Source organism: Salvelinus fontinalis, chromosome 12 (genome assembly GCF_029448725.1).
Source record: "Salvelinus fontinalis isolate EN_2023a chromosome 12, ASM2944872v1, whole genome shotgun sequence".
NCBI classification, from domain to species: Eukaryota; Metazoa; Chordata; class Actinopteri; order Salmoniformes; family Salmonidae; genus Salvelinus; species Salvelinus fontinalis.
In genome coordinates this window covers 30992234-31012700 of record NC_074676.1, presented here as the reverse complement: position 1 = coordinate 31012700, position 20467 = coordinate 30992234, and the positions used below count along the sequence as shown (strand labels likewise).

The 20467-nt window shown below is 43.8% G+C and overlaps 2 protein-coding genes across 2 annotated transcripts; both read left to right on the top strand.

Moving 5' to 3' along the window:
* Positions 1-517: 517 nt before the first annotated feature.
* sntb2 (syntrophin, beta 2) lies at positions 518-10058 on the top strand. The gene is made up of 7 exons (XM_055940361.1): positions 518-1469; positions 5097-5307; positions 5431-5638; positions 7939-8081; positions 8311-8507; positions 8906-9096; positions 9196-10058. The coding sequence occupies exons 1-7, from the start codon at positions 749-751 to the stop codon at positions 9286-9288; spliced, it is 1764 nt and encodes a 587-aa protein (XP_055796336.1). The 5' UTR covers positions 518-748; the 3' UTR covers positions 9289-10058.
* Positions 10059-11180: 1122 nt separating this feature from the next.
* On the top strand, positions 11181-20374 carry vps4a (vacuolar protein sorting 4 homolog A). Its single transcript, XM_055940366.1, has 11 exons — positions 11181-11403; positions 11857-11968; positions 12087-12231; positions 12566-12627; positions 12737-12856; positions 12999-13155; positions 15176-15324; positions 15532-15613; positions 15898-16117; positions 17587-17727; positions 17840-20374. Exons 1-11 carry the CDS (start codon positions 11383-11385, stop codon positions 17939-17941), a joined length of 1311 nt encoding a protein of 436 aa, XP_055796341.1. The 5' UTR covers positions 11181-11382; the 3' UTR covers positions 17942-20374.
* Positions 20375-20467: the final 93 nt, after the last annotated feature.

Genomic DNA, 20467 nt, shown 5'->3' with positions numbered 1-20467 from the left:
GCCCCCTCTCTCACCTACGATGGTCCTGTGCGATCTGCTCAAATTTTCGAAACACCCAGTAAACCTCAACTGCAATAAATCTAATGTAAAAAGGAAGTCCTATGTCTACAGTGTGGATCTGTCCATCTGCTCCTTAGAAGGTTAGGGAAGCCTTAGACTGTAAGTATATTTCTATAAAACTGTTGTAGTCTGGTCTGCTTGTTGACCTTGAGCTACCATGAGAAGATCTAAAGCTTTGTTAGATAGTTTAAAATGTCAATGAATTGTTCACTAATACGCTATAGCCTACATGTTAAATGCTATTATCATTTGTTAATCAATTAGAAACACCTATATAAGAAAGTGTCTGTTACAATTTAATAGACGGGATAATAGAGCCCTATAGTGAGAAGAGAGATGGACTAGCCTTCAGAAGATTAAAAAAAGTAGGCCTACATGTCTGGGAATTTCTTGACACCCCGCCTCTTTCATGAATAAGTAATTTAAGGTCCCATTCATTGGCTGTTTCTGTCATCCGGCTCCGAGATTTTACTCAGCAGGCGGCCCGCTTCAGCACCCCAAATGAAGAGGGAGTCCATCAGAGGCATTTGTTCCCTTCCACTTTTTTTTGTTGAAACATTTTCCTGCAATCTGTGCGTAAGTGGGTGTGTCAAATGTAGTGTAGGCTAGTGCTTGGGTAGCCTACGCACTCTGAAAATAGGAAAAGTTCATCATGAGTTTAGTCTGAAATCTACCGCGGACTACCAGGATGGCTGTCTGGACACGAGCGGACAAAAATGGTCAATTAGACCTTTTGCTACGGGACCGCTGGATTCGGGTAGCGGCCGAATTGACCCGCGAGACTTTCACATTAACGGCCGAAACAGAGATAAGCGGACACGGGAACAACTTGGATTACACCAATTCAGCGGGCATGCGGAATGGAATGTCTAACGGAAACGACCCGGGTTTAGCGTCGGGAAATTCGAACCGTGGTCAAACCTCAAACCCAGAGCAACATCCGAACCATGGTGCGCTAGGACGAAGCGGTAGCCCAGCGCGCGGGGGCATCAACCGGGGTCACTACGACGGTTTTAATAGCCCCAGCTCTGGCAAGTATAATCGTGATAATGGTACGAACTCTGATTTTGGCAGCCCGGGGTCCAGTTACGGTAGTCCTGGATCTAGCTTCAGTTCCAGGCATGGCGAAACTTCCATCAATTTAGAATCCGGCGCATCAGAAGCTGTGCGTAAAGTTAGAGTTGTAAAACAAGAGTCTGGCGGGTTGGGGATCAGTATCAAGGGGGGTCGGGAAAACCGAATGCCCATCCTCATATCCAAGATCTTCCCCGGACTTGCAGCTGATCAGAGTCGGGCTCTTCGGGTCGGCGACGCGATCCTGTCAGTCAATGGAAATGACCTCAGGGAGGCTACGCATGATCTAGCGGTGCAGGCTCTAAAAAAGGCCGGGAAAGAGGTTACGCTTGAGGGTAAGTTTCCAAACGCAATTGCGGGGATTTGAGAAGGCCAGTTAATCTGACAGCAGCCTTCAGTAGTAGCCAAAACAATGTTCGCTTTATAGCCAAATGCGACTTTATTCTGCCTCTTTCTTAGAAGATGCAGCCTAGACCTAGGATGCAGCTGTGGGCCGAATATTGCATCAGGAAATAGACACACAGAAATACCTAAAACACGAAAGTATTGCACAGTGGTTACAAAATTAGCTACATTGTATTTGTGGAAGTGGATTATTTCAAATAGGTCATTGTATGCTAAAGCGGTGAATCAGCACGTTTGTGTGCTCTTATATTGATTTTAAGAGCACTTCAGTGTGAAGCCCAGGGTTTGGAAACAACTGGTCAGGGGCTGAAATGCACTGTGTGGTGGTTAATGGTTTGCAAATTAACCCAGCATGAATAGTGAATAAGGTTGGATGTAGAGATGTAGTTAGTGTGACGCAGTTTGTGTCATTTAGCAAGTCAAATGGGTTCCCACTATAACCCCCAAAATAAAGTAGTATTTTCTGCTTCTCGCCTGAAATAGGCCTAATAGTCCTAAATACATTTGTGTAATCTCTGTCTCTCCATTGCGGAAAACCTGGGATTTTGTTTAAGGAATGTGCCAGTTGCCTGTCACTGTTTGTTAGAATGACAGGGAGTGAGTTGTGGTGTTTGTAAATGGACCCCAATTCCAATCTGTCTACATTCTCCTCATCCTCTGAAGGTCAGAATGAGGTTTCAATTTCCAGACCAATCTGTAATGTACACAATACATAAACGCTAGACATTACAGCAATTAGTGACTTCACATTCCTCAACCAGGTTGCTTCCCAGGCCTGTGTAAAACTCTCACACAGGCATGGATGTTGTGTTTCTAACTAATACGATAGCTGCTTTATTTCGCCGTTCATAATAAACATGAGCTCACTGTAATGGACATTGACTAACGTCATTCAGTTAGTACATTGGATCATGGCTGTCTTGTTTAGTTTGTCTGCTCGTTGGTGGATAGAGGAGGAGGCCATTGTCTGGTTAAAAGGAAGAATAAGAACACTACAAAGAGACAAAGACTGTATTCATAAAATGGGGACAGGCCCGATTAGAGACAGTTATTTTCTTTTGTTCACAAGCCAAAACTTACTGACCAATGACCATTAAACATTTCACTTGATTCTGCAATGCGTCATAAAAGCCACCACATATGAAGTATGAATCCAGGTTAATATTGTATGTCATTAATTAAAGTAACACTGTCGTTATTGATTAATATCAGTGGAAAGGCACATTTGCTCTCCAGTCTCTCTGTCTTATTGTTTTTTCAAGTTGTCTGTGTCTGTAAACAGAGATGGATATCCACATAAATATCTGACCATAACCTACTTAGCTAAGACATTTGTTTGTGTGATTCATTGCATGGACAGTGTAGCAGCATGTGCACTTCCTATAATGTTTTTTTTAATCCACATACTGGATATATACAATGCTTCTGCCAAATGGCATGTCATCCTTTTGTGATCCAGCTCAGGGTGAAAAGAGGCGAGGAAGGGGATAGGTGTGTGTGTGTGAATGGGAGCAGCAGAGGGAGCTTTTTTGAGTGGGGGGCAGGTGTGTATATTTGAGGGGAGCAGAGGGAGCCTCTCCAGAGCCTTCTACAACCCCCCTCATCTGGGGAGTCTGACACACTGTTCTCATTAAAGGCCTGGCAGCACACAGTCTGTGGCAGGGGGAGGGGGAGAGAATAGAGGGTGAAGCTGGACAAACCATAGGGGGATTTTGGTCAAAAGAAAAACCGTGGTAAGGGTGTGTGGTGTAACCGATCACTTAAAGCCATACCCGGGTGAAGGCTACAAGAAGAAGAGAGCAAATGTATGCATCAACCCATGGGGGATTGAACCTCAACTCCTTCAGCCAAATATAAGTTGGAGTCAGACAGATTCCCTTGGCTCTTCTCCCCTTCCTCCTCTCTGTCTCATTCCTCTGCATTGCTGTGGGCATAGAGGTATGGAGGGAGAGAGACAAACTAGCTCCAGCTATGTGTGATGGCACCTCGTCTCATCTCTCTCAATCTCTCACTCTTTTCTTTTATTCTTTCATTCTTTCTTTCGCTCTTACACACACACACACACACACACACACACACAGACACACACACACACACACACACACACACACACACACTGTCATCTGTGTACTGCCCTAATTAAAATCTGGACTGGAGCTGAGTGACAATGCTGACAGTTATAATGAGATCTTTAAACGGCACCAGAGAGGGACAGTGAGAGCAGCTTCTGGAACCAACTATCTGACTCAGAACTTTTCACAAAGTTTTAACTCCATGTTGGGTGTGGGACACACTTTCTCCTCATTCAGTTCAACAGAATACTCTGCCATAAAACACCAACTAGCCCAAACATCCTCCTTGTTCCACTGCAGTCTGCACTTACTCAAGCAGAGAGTGTTGGCAGATGGAGATGTAGTGGTAAATCTCCAAGTCTCCAATATGTATCTTCCCTCTGAATGCGAGCCAGTGTCATAACGTCTTTGTCACCTATAGCCCAACGTATCATTGCTAAAGAATATCCATACAGATACCAGAGCTACAGTACAGTAGGAATGCCACACACAGACAGAACCTGTACTTAAATATACCATGACTTTGATAACCACATTGGAACACTGCAGTGGTGTTGTGACTGGAAGAAGTCTTGACTGAGCATAATTACGTTAACTTGATTCGTCATTTATTACTCCTCACTCAAACATGTGGCGGTGTGTATTGGGCATATGCCACTATGGCAGTGAGTGTAATCTTTATTTTGCTTCATCAGGATTCACAGTGTGACTGTAGCAGCCTCTGTACATCTTGATTTCTTCAGGGTTGGGTTTGGGTAGGGGTTTCCTCATGCTCTAGCTCATGTCTAGAGGGCCAGCCGCTTCCTGAAACACATACATACACGCATACAGTACATATACACACAAATACTTGCATAAGCAGAAATATTCACTGACACTTAGTAAGAACAGTGTGGTTTGCAGGGTCTTGGAAATGGGTTCCAATCCTTGACCTATTGCCTCACCACTACCTCTACTGCTACCTCCCTCTTTCTGTCAAATTACACACACAAACACACACACACAGTCCACCCATATTCATACTATATGTTTGGGCCAATTACTTTCACAACCCTAATCCTCTCCTACATGCAACAATTACCTCATCTTTTCAGCTCCTCGTATCGAGTTTCTCAGTCAGAGCAGAGCGACCCAGAGGACTAACATACACCAGTAGAGAAGAGAGAGAGGAGAAGTGGAATAGGCCGCAGGACCAAATTTGGAAACTGAATTCATGATTTCAGTCAAAGCCATTCTTCTCCAAGCAGCCGACCTGCCAAGCACACAACTGCACCGCCAACTCTCCTACTCAGAGCAACTCCACGAGAGACGAATACATCCTTATAAGACATGTATTACTCTTTAATTGAGCGTTGTAACTTTTAAACCACAGTCTAAAACATGATCAATCGTGTGTTGCGTTTAGACACATTTTTGTACAACTTGAGGTCTATGCATAATTAATCACTAATGTTCTTTATTTTGTGTCTTTCTGCGTTTCTGTAGTTAAATATATCAGAGAGGTTTCCCCACTGTTTAAGAAGCCCTCCTTGGTGTCAGACCTGCCGTGGGATGGGGTGCATCCTCAGTCCCCCAACTTCAGTGGCAGTGAGGACTCTGGGTCCCCCAAACACAGTGGGGCCAAGGACAGGAAGGTCATCCTCCTCAAAATGTGCTTTATCAGCAGGAACTTGACCATGCCTGACCTGGAGAACAGGTAAGACCTGCATTGTGTGTGTGCAATTGAAATGTGGCATAAGAGGGAAAATAGGAAACATAATGAGAATGTTGGTTTGGTATGTTTTAGTAAGATAATGATGAGGACTGTTGACTCCCAAAGGCTCTTGGAGCTGCACTCTCCAGATGGCCAGCACACGGTAGTGATGCGCTGTAAGGATGGCCCCAGCGCCCACTCCTGGTTCACAGCCATCCACACCAACATTGCTGCCCTGCTGCCCCAGACCCTGGCCCACATCAACTCCTACCTGGGCTCCAGCACCACTGGGTCACACCCCCAACTCAAACACATCAGCTGGCTGGCAGAACAGGTACTGCACTCATATAGGCCTTCAGAATAAATTACACAAACACACTAAATATTAAGCAAAATAATCCAATTGAAGTACTGTATGCTGCTGTCAAATACACTTATGTACAGATTCACACATACAGCATTGTGTAGTGTTGTTCAGCCTTGTATAATAGTGCATGTGTACTGTGAAGAGTTTTATAAATGGGTCACTGTGTTTTGTTCTGAACTTTCAGTTGTGATATTCTGTAGTCTTTTAAATGTGCTGTCTTATATGTTGTGCGAACCAGAATTTATTTAAAGTGCAGTTTACATGGGCCACAAGTCACAGCACACGTTACACATAATTAAAAAGAACAATAGAGACAACACAATTGAAGAAAGGTCAACAATGGGGGGAAAAGAGAAACAGCTGAACAAAATGAATGTAGCAAATAGTCCACAGGGCATAGCAGCATGGGAGTAATAATCCACATAGCATAGCAGCATGGGAGTAATAATCCACATAGCATAGCAGCATGGGAGTAATAATCCACATAGCATAGCAGCATGGGAGCAATAATCCACATAGCATAGCAGCATGGGAGCAATAATCCACAGGGTATAGCAGCATGGGAGTAATAATCCACATAGCATAGCAGCATGGGAGCAATAATCCACAGGGTATAGCAGCATGGGAGTAATAATCCACATAGCATAGCAGCATGGGAGTAATAATCCACATAGCATAGCAGCATGGAAGTAATAATCCACATATCATAGCAGCATGGGAGCAATAATCCACAGGGCATAGCAGCCTGGGAGTAATAATCCACATAGCATAGCAGCATGGGAGTAATAGTCCACAGGGCATAGCAGCATGGGAGTAATAATCCACATAGCATAGCAGCATGGGAGTAATAATCCACATAGCATAGCAGCATGGGAGCAATAATCCACAGGGCATAGCAGCATGGGAGTAATAGTCCACATAGCATAGCAGCATGGGAGCAATAATCCACATAGCATAGCAGCATGGGAGTAATAGTCCACAGGACATAGCAGCATGGGAGTAATAGTCCACATAGCATAGCAGCATGGGAGTAATAATCCACATAGCATAGCAGCATGGGAGTAATAGTCCACAGGGCATAGCAGCATGGGAGTAATAATCCACATAGCATAGCAGCATGGGAGCAATAATCCACATAGCATAGCAGCATGGGAGCAATAATCCACAGGGTATAGCAGCATGGGAGTAATAATCCACATAGCATAGCAGCATGGGAGCAATAATCCACAGGGTATAGCAGCATGGGAGTAATAATCCACATAGCATAGCAGCATGGGAGTAATAATCCACATAGCATAGCAGCGTGGAAGTAATAATCCACATATCATAGCAGCATGGGAGCAATAATCCACAGGGCATAGCAGCCTGGGAGTAATAATCCACATAGCATAGCAGCATGGGAGTAATAGTCCACAGGGCATAGCAGCATGGGAGTAATAATCCACATAGCATAGCAGCATGGGAGTAATAATCCACATAGCATAGCAGCATGGGAGCAATAATCCACAGGGCATAGCAGCATGGGAGTAATAGTCCACATAGCATAGCAGCATGGGAGCAATAATCCACATAGCATAGCAGCATGGGAGTAATAGTCCACAGGACATAGCAGCATGGGAGTAATAGTCCACATAGCATAGCAGCATGGGAGTAATAATCCACATAGCATAGCAGCATGGGAGTAATAGTCCACAGGGCATAGCAGCATGGGAGTAATAATCCACATAGCATAGCAGCATGGGAGCAATAGTCCATAGGGCATAGCAGCATGGGTGCAATGGTCCACAGGGCATAGCAGCATGGGAGCAATAGTCCACAGGGCATAGCAGCATGGGAGCAATAGTCCACAGGGCAGAGCAGCATGGGAGCAATAGTCCACAGGGCAGAGCAGCATGGGAGCAATAGTCCACAGGGCATAGCAGCATGGGAGCAATAGTCCACAGAGCATAGCAGCATGGGAGCAATAGTCCACAGGGCATAGCAGCATGGGAGCAATAGTCCACAAAGTGAGTAGCGGTGTAGTGTCAGTACACCATGTTAAATGTATAGATATTGTCTGTGTGTGTTTTTAGTTGGCCATGTTGGGGGTTGACAGGAAGCACTTTGAGACAGAACAAAAGGAAGCTACCGTTGCATCAACTTTCCTCTGGGCCCACCTAGCATGACACCCACACAACTACACAATCAGACGTGGAAAACCTCATCAGAAATTACATAAGCACTTTGACACACTTCTCTCATGCTGTCTCTCTTTCTTTATGCTGTAGGTCCAGCTGGATGGTGGGCGGCACCAGTTCCGACCAATTGTCATGGCACTGACAGAGAAAGATATCCTGCTGTTTGAATCAGTGCCATGGAACCGCGAAGCCTGGTCCACACCCATGCTCACACACCCACTACTTGCCACAAGGTAGGACAACAAGTTTGCCAGCCAAAATTAGAATTTAGGTTGTATTTCTCTTTGTCTGTCTCTCTCTCCTTCTCTCTCTCTCTCTCTCTCTCTGCCATTTTCACTCTGCGATGTGTTGGCATTTTGTTATCATAACTTATGAATCACTGTAAGCTGTTTAAAAATCACTTGTGGGAGGAGCAAACAGTGAGTTGATATAACCTTGTAGTTTGTTCCTGTTTCTCTGTAGACTGGTGCACTCTGGCAGTGCCCGCAGTTCCCCGGCGCAGGGGGCAGACCTGGTGTTTGCCACTCGGACAGGTACAGGGCGGGGCATCGAGTCCCATGTGTTCCGGGTGGAGACACACTGGGACCTGTCCTCGTGGACCCGGGCCCTGGTGCAGGGGGCGCATGCTGCCGCAGAACTCATTAAGGAGGTCTCCATTGGTGAGTGTGTGTGTCTGTCTGTATGTCTAATGTTGGTTTGTCTAACTATCTGCATATATTATTGAGTGAGGCTTTGGAATCACATGATTCACTTCTCACAGTGATACAGGAAGTGGTGACTGAAAAAAGTGAATGTACCAAAAACACCAGTGGGGGGAAAAAGTTGTAAAGGAAGAAGCATAGTCAGTTGGGTGAATGTTTCCACTCAATAGAGAACAATAGTTGGCTGCTAGTATGTGCTGGAAATGTTCGGTCTTTTCCTTCCCTATTCCACTGCAACACAAACATGTTCATAAACTCTTTCACACAGGCACATACTGTTCCAATTACACACACACCCACACACACGTTTACTTTGTGCAGTACTGTTCTCACACTTCCCTCCCTCTGTACCTAAGGTTGCATGCTGAACAGGCAGGACGTTCGCCTCATACTGCACTATGAGAAGGGCTTCACTGTGACCCGGGAGCCAGGAGAGTCTGCAGGGGGTGCTGTGCTCTTCAGATACCCCTTCGAGAAGCTCAAGATGTCTGCAGATGACGGGATCCGCAACCTCTATCTGGACTTTGGAGGTCCAGAGGGTGAAATGGTAAGCTACATCACTGTTAGAGTGCAATTGTCTAAAAGTCCATTGACTGTATTGATTAATGTACTGTTTGTATTTTTTTATCTTGTCTCTTTCTTTCAGGTGTTTGACCTGCACTCTGGCCCCAAGCCCATGGTGTTTGTTCTTCATTCCTTCCTGTCTGCCAAACTGACTCGTCTGGGCCTGCTGACGTGAAGTGGGAAGAGGCTGGAGTCGGGAACATATGCATAAATATTCTTATTTTTACTATGTATCATTCATCACAGCCTTCCGATGTACTTTTGGCTATTTTCTATGCATGTACTCTGTTCTTGTCAGGCGAATGTGTGATTTTGTGATAAACAGAGTACGACTTTGTTCATATGAGCATGTGTCTATTGGGTTTCCAAGTTGATGACTGCGAGTGAGTGGCCTAGAGCATACTGCCAGATTGAATGGGTTTATACTTTTGCATTTCTGTTGGCTTTATAGAGTGCCTGTTACCCAAAAACTGATTCTCTAGCACATTATCCAAAATGACTGTTATAATCAGGATTGCCAACTGTGCCTTGTTACATGTAGTCATAAATGCTATTTTTAGTGTGTGTGTAAAAGTATTTTTTATTTTGAAAAGGTAATAGGTTTTAAAGCAAAGTAAGCTTTCAACAACATGCACAGCAATAGTATTATTCTTTTATTGTTAACATGCTATTTCTGTACTGTTTTTCAGTTAATTATTTTGTATGCATATCCTATGTTTAGCATGACTTGACTATGAAAATTTGATGCTCTTTTTGAGCATTTACAAATCTATGGCGTAATGCCAGTGACCCCTGTCACCTGCCTCAAAGTCAACCTGCCCTCCAGTAGGCTAGTCACACTGCCAAACCATTGTCCCATGCTGCCTGAGAACACCACTTCCCTTTATCATTCCCTTCTGCATTAGCCCTAAGCCAATGCTTTCTATTAAAGCTCATGAGGTCATACCTAAGCTTCTCTGCCTTTTTCTGACCTCATATTTTTCTGTGATTCCTGAGGAAGTGTTGCATACACACCATGTAAACATAATATTTACTGTCAATAGGCATCCACAGTAAAGTCACTGAGCTACAAGCTGTCTGCTAAGTGTTCTGGGGAATGTTTCCATCCAGTACATAATTAGAATAAGCAAAATATATACCTATAAAGAATGTTCAAAGATGTTCATTCAGCACTATGATCTCTGAGAAAACACAATTTCAGCTGTAATATGGTACCTCATCATGTCCATTTAGTGAAAGGAAGCTTTGGATGCTTTTACTAGAACAAATGGGATGCTATTCTTTTATTTTGTTTTATCCCTGTATAAGCTTATCATCTTGCTGTATGTGACCTCTGAGTCCTACATATGTAAAAGCTCTTTTTCAGACCCTGCTCTACCACGTGATCACCCTAACAGCTTGTCTCAGTATGTAAGCGGATACTGTAAGTGGGGCCTAGTGGATGCTGCCAATTGTATGACTGAACTCTATCCCAATTCAGTCTCTGTAGGCCTACTTCTAATAATGCACATTTTTATCAATACCTGAACTGTTCAATTTCTAGCTTGATAGCCACCTTAATTTACCCATGAATGTATCTTAATTAGCATTTCACATTGTCAAACTGTCATATCTTTCTCTTTTGGTTGTTAGTTTTGAGTGATATACTGTTATTGCAAAGAAAAGCTTTTTTTTTGTTGAGAAAGGTTTTTTTAACCAAAGTTACATGTGGCAGCTTGCGTTCCACACAATCATTTAGCAGAGAAAGCACAGTAGAAACCCTGCTGCTGCAAACCTGTTATATGCAAAGTATTTTAGACTTCCAAACCTGTATTAAGATGTATGATAATGTAATAATCTAAAATGTAAATATCTATAAGAATAAAACATGTTAATGTCCAACTGTAACAAATGGATTTGATGTCTGTCATTGCAATGGAAAGAAAGCTGGTTCAGAAAAGCATAACAATTTTTTTTATTTCGCAATACCGTGCCACTCCTCTTCAAAAAAATAATAAGAATCTGACTCAGTAATCATCCTATCCGCTAGGCGTCAGTACTTCTGTTTTTCTTCTCTTTCAAAAGTGACGCAGACGCTGCATGAACGTCTGTAGTTACCACTAGCTACGGTTGTTGCTGTTGCCTGGGCAGTGGCTGTCAAATAGGCTAGCGAAGCTACCTTTGTCATAATTTTGTAGCAACACCTCTCCTGAAAATATAGCAACCATATTTCTAAAGATACCTTGAATTAGCATCAGAGACGCTGGGCGAAGAGCAAGAGTGAGATGAAATGACAACGTCAACATTACAGGTAGCAAAACATTAGCTAGCTAGCGTTCGCTACGTTACTTGCTAACTTGTGTCAACAAAATGTAGCTAACGTTATCACCATTAGTTTACTAGCTACACTATTATACATTCTGCTTAATAGTTACCAGTCAACTTGTTATTGAACTGAATACTGTAGCTACAACAATAACACCACATTTTCCACTGTTGGTAGTTTGACCATTGGCACAAATAACTGTTACGAGGCCATGTATATTGTAATGGAATGTCTTGCAAACAAAATAGTTTGCTAGTCAAGTCTAGTGAGTACTATTAGTTATTAGTCTGTAAATGTCAGATATAATCTGTTACAGTTTATGGATTCCAACCTTAAAGGTAAATCTACAGTTTATTTGTTTGGTTTGACCCATGGTCTGAACCTGGACTCCCCTGTTTCATTTATATGGTTCATCCCTTCCTCTCTTCCCTCACACAGAAAGCGATTGATCTTGTGACCAAAGCCACAGAGGAGGACAAGAACAAGAACTATGAGGAAGCCTTGCGCCTTTACCAGCATGCAGTGGAGTACTTCCTGCATGCTATCAAGTGTGAGTGAGAAATGTAATATTTTTCTGTCCACAGTCCAATTTGTTTAAGTATTCAGAGTAGAAATGAGGTTGTTGTTTTTGAAGGCAAAAAGTAATGTGTTTTGATTTCTTCTTCCAGATGAGGCACACAGTGACAAGGCAAAGGAGAGCATACGTGGGAAGTGTATGCAGTACCTAGACCGGGCCGAGAAACTCAAAGATTTCTTGAAAAACAAAGAAAAAACAGGAAAGAAGCCTGTCAAGGAAGCACAGAGTAATGATAAGTATGTTGTCACACATCTGTTCACAGAGACACTGTCCTACATTAACACAAGCATACCTAGGAAATAACATTTTGCCAAACAGACAACATGAAGGAAAAATGAAACCGCACACTGCTCTTGATAGTATCACTGATCTGTAATAAGCTTACGTATCGGCCTCATGGCCTTCGTCAGAGCTTTTGTGATTAAAAAAAAAAAATAGCACCCTTATGTAGACATAGACCCACCCACATCCGTTCCACGCATCGAATGGGGTTGAGTCGAGAGAAATCAAATAAGTGCCACATTGTCACCAGCACCAAATAGTTTGTTTCACATTACACATTCCTTTTAGGAGTGACAGTGACAGCGAGGGTGAAAACCCAGAGAGAAAGAAACTGCAGGAGCAACTGATGGGTGAGTGTGTGTTTGTCTCCTCTTTCACACACCAGCTGTCTAAACTGTGTGTGTGATGTTCATGAGGGAAATTAACTTTGATGCTAAACTGATCCATGTCCTGGTACAGGTGCCATTGTAATGGAAAAGCCCAATGTCCGGTGGAACGATGTAGCTGGGCTGGAGGGAGCTAAGGAGGCCCTGAAGGAAGCTGTAATCCTGCCCATTAAATTCCCTCACCTCTTCACAGGTTAGACTACTGCCTTTTCCCCCCTCACATATATACTCTCTTTCTCACTATGTTCTGCATGGACATGTCACCATAATGATATAATACTGTATGTGTATTCTGTCTATTTGTTCATTATGCTTGAATGTATCTCTGGTTGCAGGCAAACGCACTCCATGGAGAGGGATTCTTCTCTTTGGTCCCCCTGGGACAGGAAAGTCTTACCTGGCCAAAGCAGTAGCCACAGAAGCCAACAACTCCACCTTCTTCTCTGTGTCATCATCAGACCTCATGTCCAAGTGGCTTGGAGAGAGTGAGAAGTGAGACATCATTTCTTATTTGTAATTCTACTGTTCATGTAAATCCCCATTATGCATCCACACCTGATTAGACAAAAAAAAATCTCACTGATACTTATGTGTCAAATCTAATTTTATTTCTCACATGCGCTGAATACAACAGATGTAGGCCTTACTGTGAAATGCTTACTTACAAGCCCTTAACCAACAATGCAGTTTTAAGAAAATATTTACTAAATAAACTAAAGTTTAAAAAACGCACTCCATAACAATAATAAGGCTATATACAGCGGCTGCCTGTATCGAGTCAATGATCGAGGTAATTTGTACATGTAGGTAGGGGTAAAGTGACTATGCATAGATAAACAGCGAGTAGCAGCGGTGTGAAAAACAAAGGGGGGGGGGGTTAATGCAAAATAGTCTGGGTGGCCATTTGATTAATTGTTAAGGAGTCTTATGGCTTGTGGGTAGAAGCTGTTAAGGAGCCTTTTGAACCTAGACTTGTAGCTCAAATGGTAGAAGAGAGAACAGTCCATGACCTGGGTGTCTGGAGTCTTTGACAATTTTTTGGACCTTCCTCTGACATGCCTAGTATATAGGTCCTGGATGGCAGGAAGCTTAGGCCCAGTGATGTACTGGGCCGTACGCACTACCCTCTGTAGCACCTTACGGTCAGATGCATAGCAGTTGCCATACCAGGCGGTGATGCAACCGGTCAGGATGCTCTCGATTGTGCAGTTGTAAAACTTTTTGAGTATCTGGGGACCCATGCCAAATCTTTTCAGTCTCCTGAGGGGGAAAAGGCATTGTAGTGCCCTCTTCATGATTGTCTTGGTGTGTTTGGACCATGATAGTTTGTTTTTACATTTACATTTAGCAGACGCTCTTATCCAGAGCGACTTACAAATTTGGAAAGTTCATACATATTCATCCTGGTCCCCCCGTGGGAAATGAACCCACAACCCTGGCGTTGCAAGCGCCATGCTCTACCAACTGAGCCACACGGGTGATGGTGATGTGGACACCAAGGACCTTGAAACTCTCAAACTGCTCCACTACAGCCCTGTTTATGTGAATGGGGGTGTGTGTCGGCCCTCCTTTTCCTGTAGTTCACAATCAAGCTCCTTTGTCTTACTCCCGTTGAGTGAGAGGTTGTTGTCCTGGCACCACACTGCCAGGTCTCTGACATCCTCCCTATAGTCTGTGTCGTTGTTGATCAGGCCTACCACTGTTGTGTCGTCAGCAAACTTAATGATGGTATTGGATTCATGCTTGTCCACACAGTACAGGAGGGGACTCGGCACACACCCCTGATGGGGCCTTGTATTGAGGATCAGCGTGGCAGATGTGTTGTTGCCTACCCTTACCACCGGGGGGCGGTCCATCAGGAAGTCCAGGATCCAGTTGCAGAGGGAGGTGTTAACTCCCAGGGTCCTTAGCTTAGTGATGAGCGTTGTGGGCACTATGGTGTTGAACGCTGAGCTGTAGCCAATGAACAGCATTCTCACACAGGTGTTCCTTTTGTCCAGGTGGGAAAGGGCAGTGTGGAGTGCGATTGAGATTGCGTCCTCTGTGGATCTGTTGGGGCGGTATGCAAATTGGAGTGGGTCTAGGGTTTCCGGGATGATGGTGTTGATGTGAGCCATGACCAGCCTTTCAAACACTTCATGGCTACCGACGTGAGAGCTACAGAACGGTAGTCATTTAGGCAGGTTACCTTAGTGTTCTTGGGCACAGGGACTATGGTGGTCTGCTTGAAACACGTAGGTATTACAGACTCGGTCAGGGAGAGGTTGAAAATGTCAGTGAAGACACTTGCCAGTTGGTCCGTGCATGCCTTGAGTACACGTCCTGGTAATCTATCTGGCTCTTGTGAATGTTGACCTGTTTAAAGCTCTTGCTCACATCGGCTACGGAGAGCGTGATCACACACTCGTCCGGAACAGCTGGCGCTCTCATGCATGCTTCAGTGTTGCTTGCCTCGAAGTGAGCATAAGTATCCTCTTGAATGTTTGTGCCTCTCTTTCTCTCTATCCATCAGACTGGTGAAGAACCTGTTTGAGCTTGCCCGTCAGCACAAGCCCTCCATCATCTTTATTGACGAGGTGGACTCACTCTGTGGCTCCAGGAATGAGAATGAGAGTGAGGCAGCCCGGCGGATTAAGACCGAGTTCCTGGTACAGATGCAAGGTGAGCATTTAGTCTAGAGTCTATACCCACTCCCCACTTTCTGCCAAGACAGCTTTTAGACTTCAGATCAAACAAACACCCCATCAAAGAGGACTTAACTTAAAAGTCTACTGCATCAGTTGACTTGACCTTTCCGATTCAATGCGTAACATGTTCTATATAAGCATCAGGCTTACATAGTCTTCATTCCTACTCTCTGATTGGCAGGTGTGGGCAACAACAACGATGGAATCCTCACCCTTGGGGCCACTAATATTCCCTGGGTTCTGGATGCTGCCATCCGTAGAAGGTCAGTGATCAATAAGGGGGCAGGTTGGGATGGGATATACAGTATGTTTGTTGTTTAACAGATTCACAAAAGTAATGATAAAGCCTGAATATTTGTTTATACTGTCTGTACCAATTAATGTAGATTCCATTGAGTGGAAGACCAGTCCTGGAGTTTTCTTAAAATGTTTGTAGAACAGTAGATAAGCACCCAAAATGGGAAATGTTTTGTTCAAGCAAAAATGATTTCTTAATTTATACAATACTCATCGTCAAGCATTCTCATCAGAATTATGTCACTGTCAGGTTTGAGAAGCGTATCTACATCCCTCTCCCAGAGGAGCCCGCCAGGTCACAGATGTTCCGGCTGCACCTGGGCAACACACCCCACAGCCTGAGTGACGCAGACCTTCGTCAGCTCGCCAAAAAGACAGAAGGCTACTCCGGGGCTGACATCAGCGTCATTGTACGAGATGCCCTCATGCAGCCTGTCAGGAAAGTGCAGTCAGCCACACACTTCAAAAAGGTAATTTATACCCATGATGTTCCCTCTAACTTTTTCCTCCCTGAGCAAATTTCAGGTCTGAATTTGTGAAAATTCTGTGCAACTTCCAGCGTGCATTTACTGTGAACACTGAGGCTGAACCTGCTTTAAGTTAGTTTTAACAGTGGCCAAGTAGGCTACTGTGACTATTTGCTCATAATGTAGGTCTACCAGAGTGGCCTACCATCAAAAACAATGGAGAAAATACATCCCATAACATTTTAACATTTAAATACCTGTTCTATCATTCAACCTACAGTAGCAGCCAATGTGTGGTATTCAATGTAGGCCTACATTCCATTGAAAAAAAACAAAAAAAACATGCAGGGCTTGACATGGACCTGTTTATCCACTTGTCCTTTAGACAAGGTGAATGAAAATGTTTTTGACACAAGAAACTACTTTACCAAATCAAATGCATTATTATTCCCATATCATTATTAAAGAGAATCAGACCAATTATGCTACCCTCTGTCTATTGGCTACTTAGCTTATTTAAGCCTGTCTCAAAATACAACACTGCCCCTAGCAGAAGATATGAACAAAATGTGCACATGTGGCTACATGCAGCTCTTGCTTTGATCTCAAAACAAGCCCATCTACTCAAGACCACAGCTGGTAACACAGTCCAGTTCATAGTAAATAGCACGGATCCATATATATTGCAATGGTCTATTTGCATAAAGGCCTACTGCAGCTCTGATTGGCTATGCCGCACAGGTCTGTGTAGAGTATGGGCTGGGTCGTGTGTAATAGAATCCTACTCCAATGTGTTCTACCTACAACAAAACATCCTCCGTAGTTCGTTTTGTTTAAGTATGTTGCATTGAAAGTGGCTAATATTGAGTTGATTCGATCACAATTCACACAGTAAAGAGAAAGGTTGATAGTGTTAAGAAGGGAAAACTCTAGAAAGTTGAGTGAAGTTCAATCTTGTGCTTCTCTCCATGGGCGGATATTTCTTTTGCACTCTGCGTGGCAGTCCTGGGGAGCTGCGTGGCAGTCCTGGGGAGCTGCGTGGCAGTCCTGGGGAGCTGCGTGGCAGTCCTGGGGAGCTGCGTGGCAGTCCTGGGGAGCTGCGTGGCAGTCCTGGGGAGCTGCGTGGCAGTCCTGGGGAGCTGCGTGGCAGTCCTGGGGAGCTGCGTGGCAGTCCTGGGGAGCTGCGTGGCAGTCCTGGGGAGCTGCGTGGCAGTCCTGGGGAGCTGCGTGGCAGTCCTGGGGAGCTGCGTGGCAGTCCTGGGGAGCTGCGTGGCAGTCCTGGGGAGCTGCGTGGCAGTCCTGGGGAGCTGCGTGGCAGTCCTGGGGAGCTGCGTGGCCGCACGCAGATTAGATGGAACATTGCCCATGATATAGTAACTCTATTGCAGTCGACTCTTGTACACTACACTAAAGGTGTTTATCTTTCTCTGCTATTAAGGATATTTAAGAGTTTGTTTGTTGTGGTACTCAAGGTGCGAGGACCATCCCGTGCCAACAGTCAATTGATGGTGGATGACCTTCTGACCCCGTGTTCGCCTGGGGACCCAGCTGCCATAGAATTAACCTGGATGGATGTGCCTAGCGACAAGCTGCTGGAACCCATCGTATGCATGGTGAGAAACATCCACAACAGACACTCACATTTTGCTTACACATTCAGGCATTACACACTCATATTTGTACAAATACTGAACAACGCTAATGCTTTGTCCCTCTGCCCTCCAGTCTGACATGTTGCGGTCACTGTCCACCACACGTCCGACAGTCAACAGTGAAGACTTGTTCAAGGTCAGGAAGTTCACAGAGGACTTTGGACAGGAGGGCTAAGAGGTCCTGGTCAGCCAGGGGCTTCACTACTCCTTACCCTGTTTCTCCTCTCAAGCCACATTCATACAACCTCCTGTCATGTAGTAGCTACAGTACTACCACACTACAAACTTGGATTTGTTCGACTAACCTGCATTGGCAAGAATGATGGAGCGTTTAACCTCATACCATTTCCCTCCGATCATACACTATTGCAGTCCTGAAGACTGAGACTATATATATTTTTGCCATCCTGCACTTGAAGTTGTTAATCATTATGAAGGAAGGGTGAAGAGCTTTTGAACAATTGCATTTAACATAGCTCTTGTCTTGCATGTGTGTAAGTCATAGGCTGTGTTTAAACAGGCAGCCCAATTCTGTTTTTTTTTTCACTAATTGGTCTTTTGACTAATCAGATCAGCTCTCTGATGTGAATGGTAAGAATACCTATTTGTGGAAAACAATATCAGAATTGGGCTGCCTGTTTTAACGCAGCCTTAATGTATGTCTTGTGTAGGAGCGCTCTGCTTTTAAATTGAGTTGACTGACCATAGCTGCCCCCTCTCCCAGTCCCCACTAGAGCTGCCCCTGTGTTACTTACACTATTTATGATTATTTATTATATTTTATCTCGTCAAGATTTGTTGACTGTATGAGTGACTGAGGACACAGCTGATCATTGAGTGGGAGAGGTGTTTACATTTCAGTATTTCTCTGACATGTTATGTGACAGAGCCCTTTTCTATTTCTGGATTTGAGCATTGAAAATAATAGTTCCATGACAGACATGATCATATTGTTCCTATATGTCATAAGTATTGCTGTGTCTGTATAGTTGGGGGTGTCAGTTCTGGTCCCAGAGGGGATCTCACTGCAGTTACACGTATCCATGATAACCTGACTTAGTAAATCCAGAATTCAAAAATCAAAAGATGTTTGTCATTATTCCATTTCAACTTTACATTATCCATGTTATTACAGTTGAAGTCGGAAGTTTACATACACCTTGGCCAAATACATTTAAACTCAGTTTTTCCCAATTCCTGACATTTAATCCTAGTAAGAATAGCCTGTTTTAGTTCAGTTAGGATCACCACTTTATTTTAAGAATGTGAAATGTCAGAATAATAGAATGATTTATTTCAGCTGTGGGTCAGAAGTTTACATACACTCAATTAGTATTTGGTAGCATTGCCTTTAAATTGTTTAACTTGTGTCAAATGTTTCAGGTAGCCTTCCACAAGCTTCCCACAATAAATTGGGTGAATTTTGGCCCATTCCTCCTGACAGAGCTGGTGTAACTGAGTCAGGTTTGTAGACCTCCTTGCTCGCACATGCTTTTTCAGTTCTGCCCACAAATTTTCTATGGGACTGAGGTCAGGGTTTTGTGATGGCCACTCCAATACCTTGACTTTGTTGTCCTTAAGCCATTTTGCCACAACTTTGGAAGTATGCTTGGGGTCATTGTCCATTTGGAAGACCCATTTGCGACCAAGCTTTAACTTCCTGACTGATGTCTTGAGATGTTGCTTCAATATATCCACATAATTTTCCTCCCTTATGATGCCATCTATTTTGTGAAGTGCACCAGTCCCTCCTGCAGCAAAGCGCCCGTGCTTCAGTTGGGATGGTGTTCTTCGGCTTGCAAGCCTCCCCCTTTTTTCCTCCAAACATAACGATGGGCATTATGGCCAAATAGTTCTATTTTTGTTTCATCAGACCAGAGGACTCGTTTTACTGTGGCTATAGATACTTCTGTACCGGTTTCCTCCAGCATCTTCACAAGGTCTTTTGCTGTTGTTCTGGGATTGATTTGCACTTTTCGCACCAAAGTACATTCATCTCTGAGACAGAACGCATCTCCTTTGTGAGCGGTATGACGGCTGCGTGGGCCCATGGTGTTTATACTTGCGTACTATTGTTTGTACAGATGAATGTGGTACCTTCAGGCATTTGGAAATTGCTCCCAAGGATGAACCAGACTTGTGGAGGTCTACAATTTTTTTTTCTGAGGTCTTGGCTGATTTCTTTTGATTTTCCCATGATGTCAAGCAAAGAGGCACTGAGTTTGAACGTAGGCGTTGAAATACGTCCACAGGTGCACCTCCAATTGACTCAAATGATGTCAATTAGCCTATCAGAATCTTCTAAAGCCATGACATCATTTTCTGGAATTTTCTAAGCTGTTTAAAAGGCACAGTCACAGTAAACTTCTGACCCACTGGAATTGTGATACAGTGAATTATAAGTGAAATAATCTGTTGGAATATTGTTGGAAAAATTACTTGTCATGCACAAAGTAGATGTCCTTACCGACTTGCCAAAACTATAGTTAACAAGAAATTTGTGGAGTGGTTGAAAAACGAGTTTTAATGACTCTAACCTAAGTGTATGTAAACTTCAGACCTTGACTGTATATAGCAGATCACTGGCTAATAAATACTACAACCTTTATTAATTTCTACTCATATTTTTGTCCACAAGTTTTGAATCAGGTAATTTAAACAGATACATGTGCTGCCTTTCTAATTGATGTAGCTAAACTTT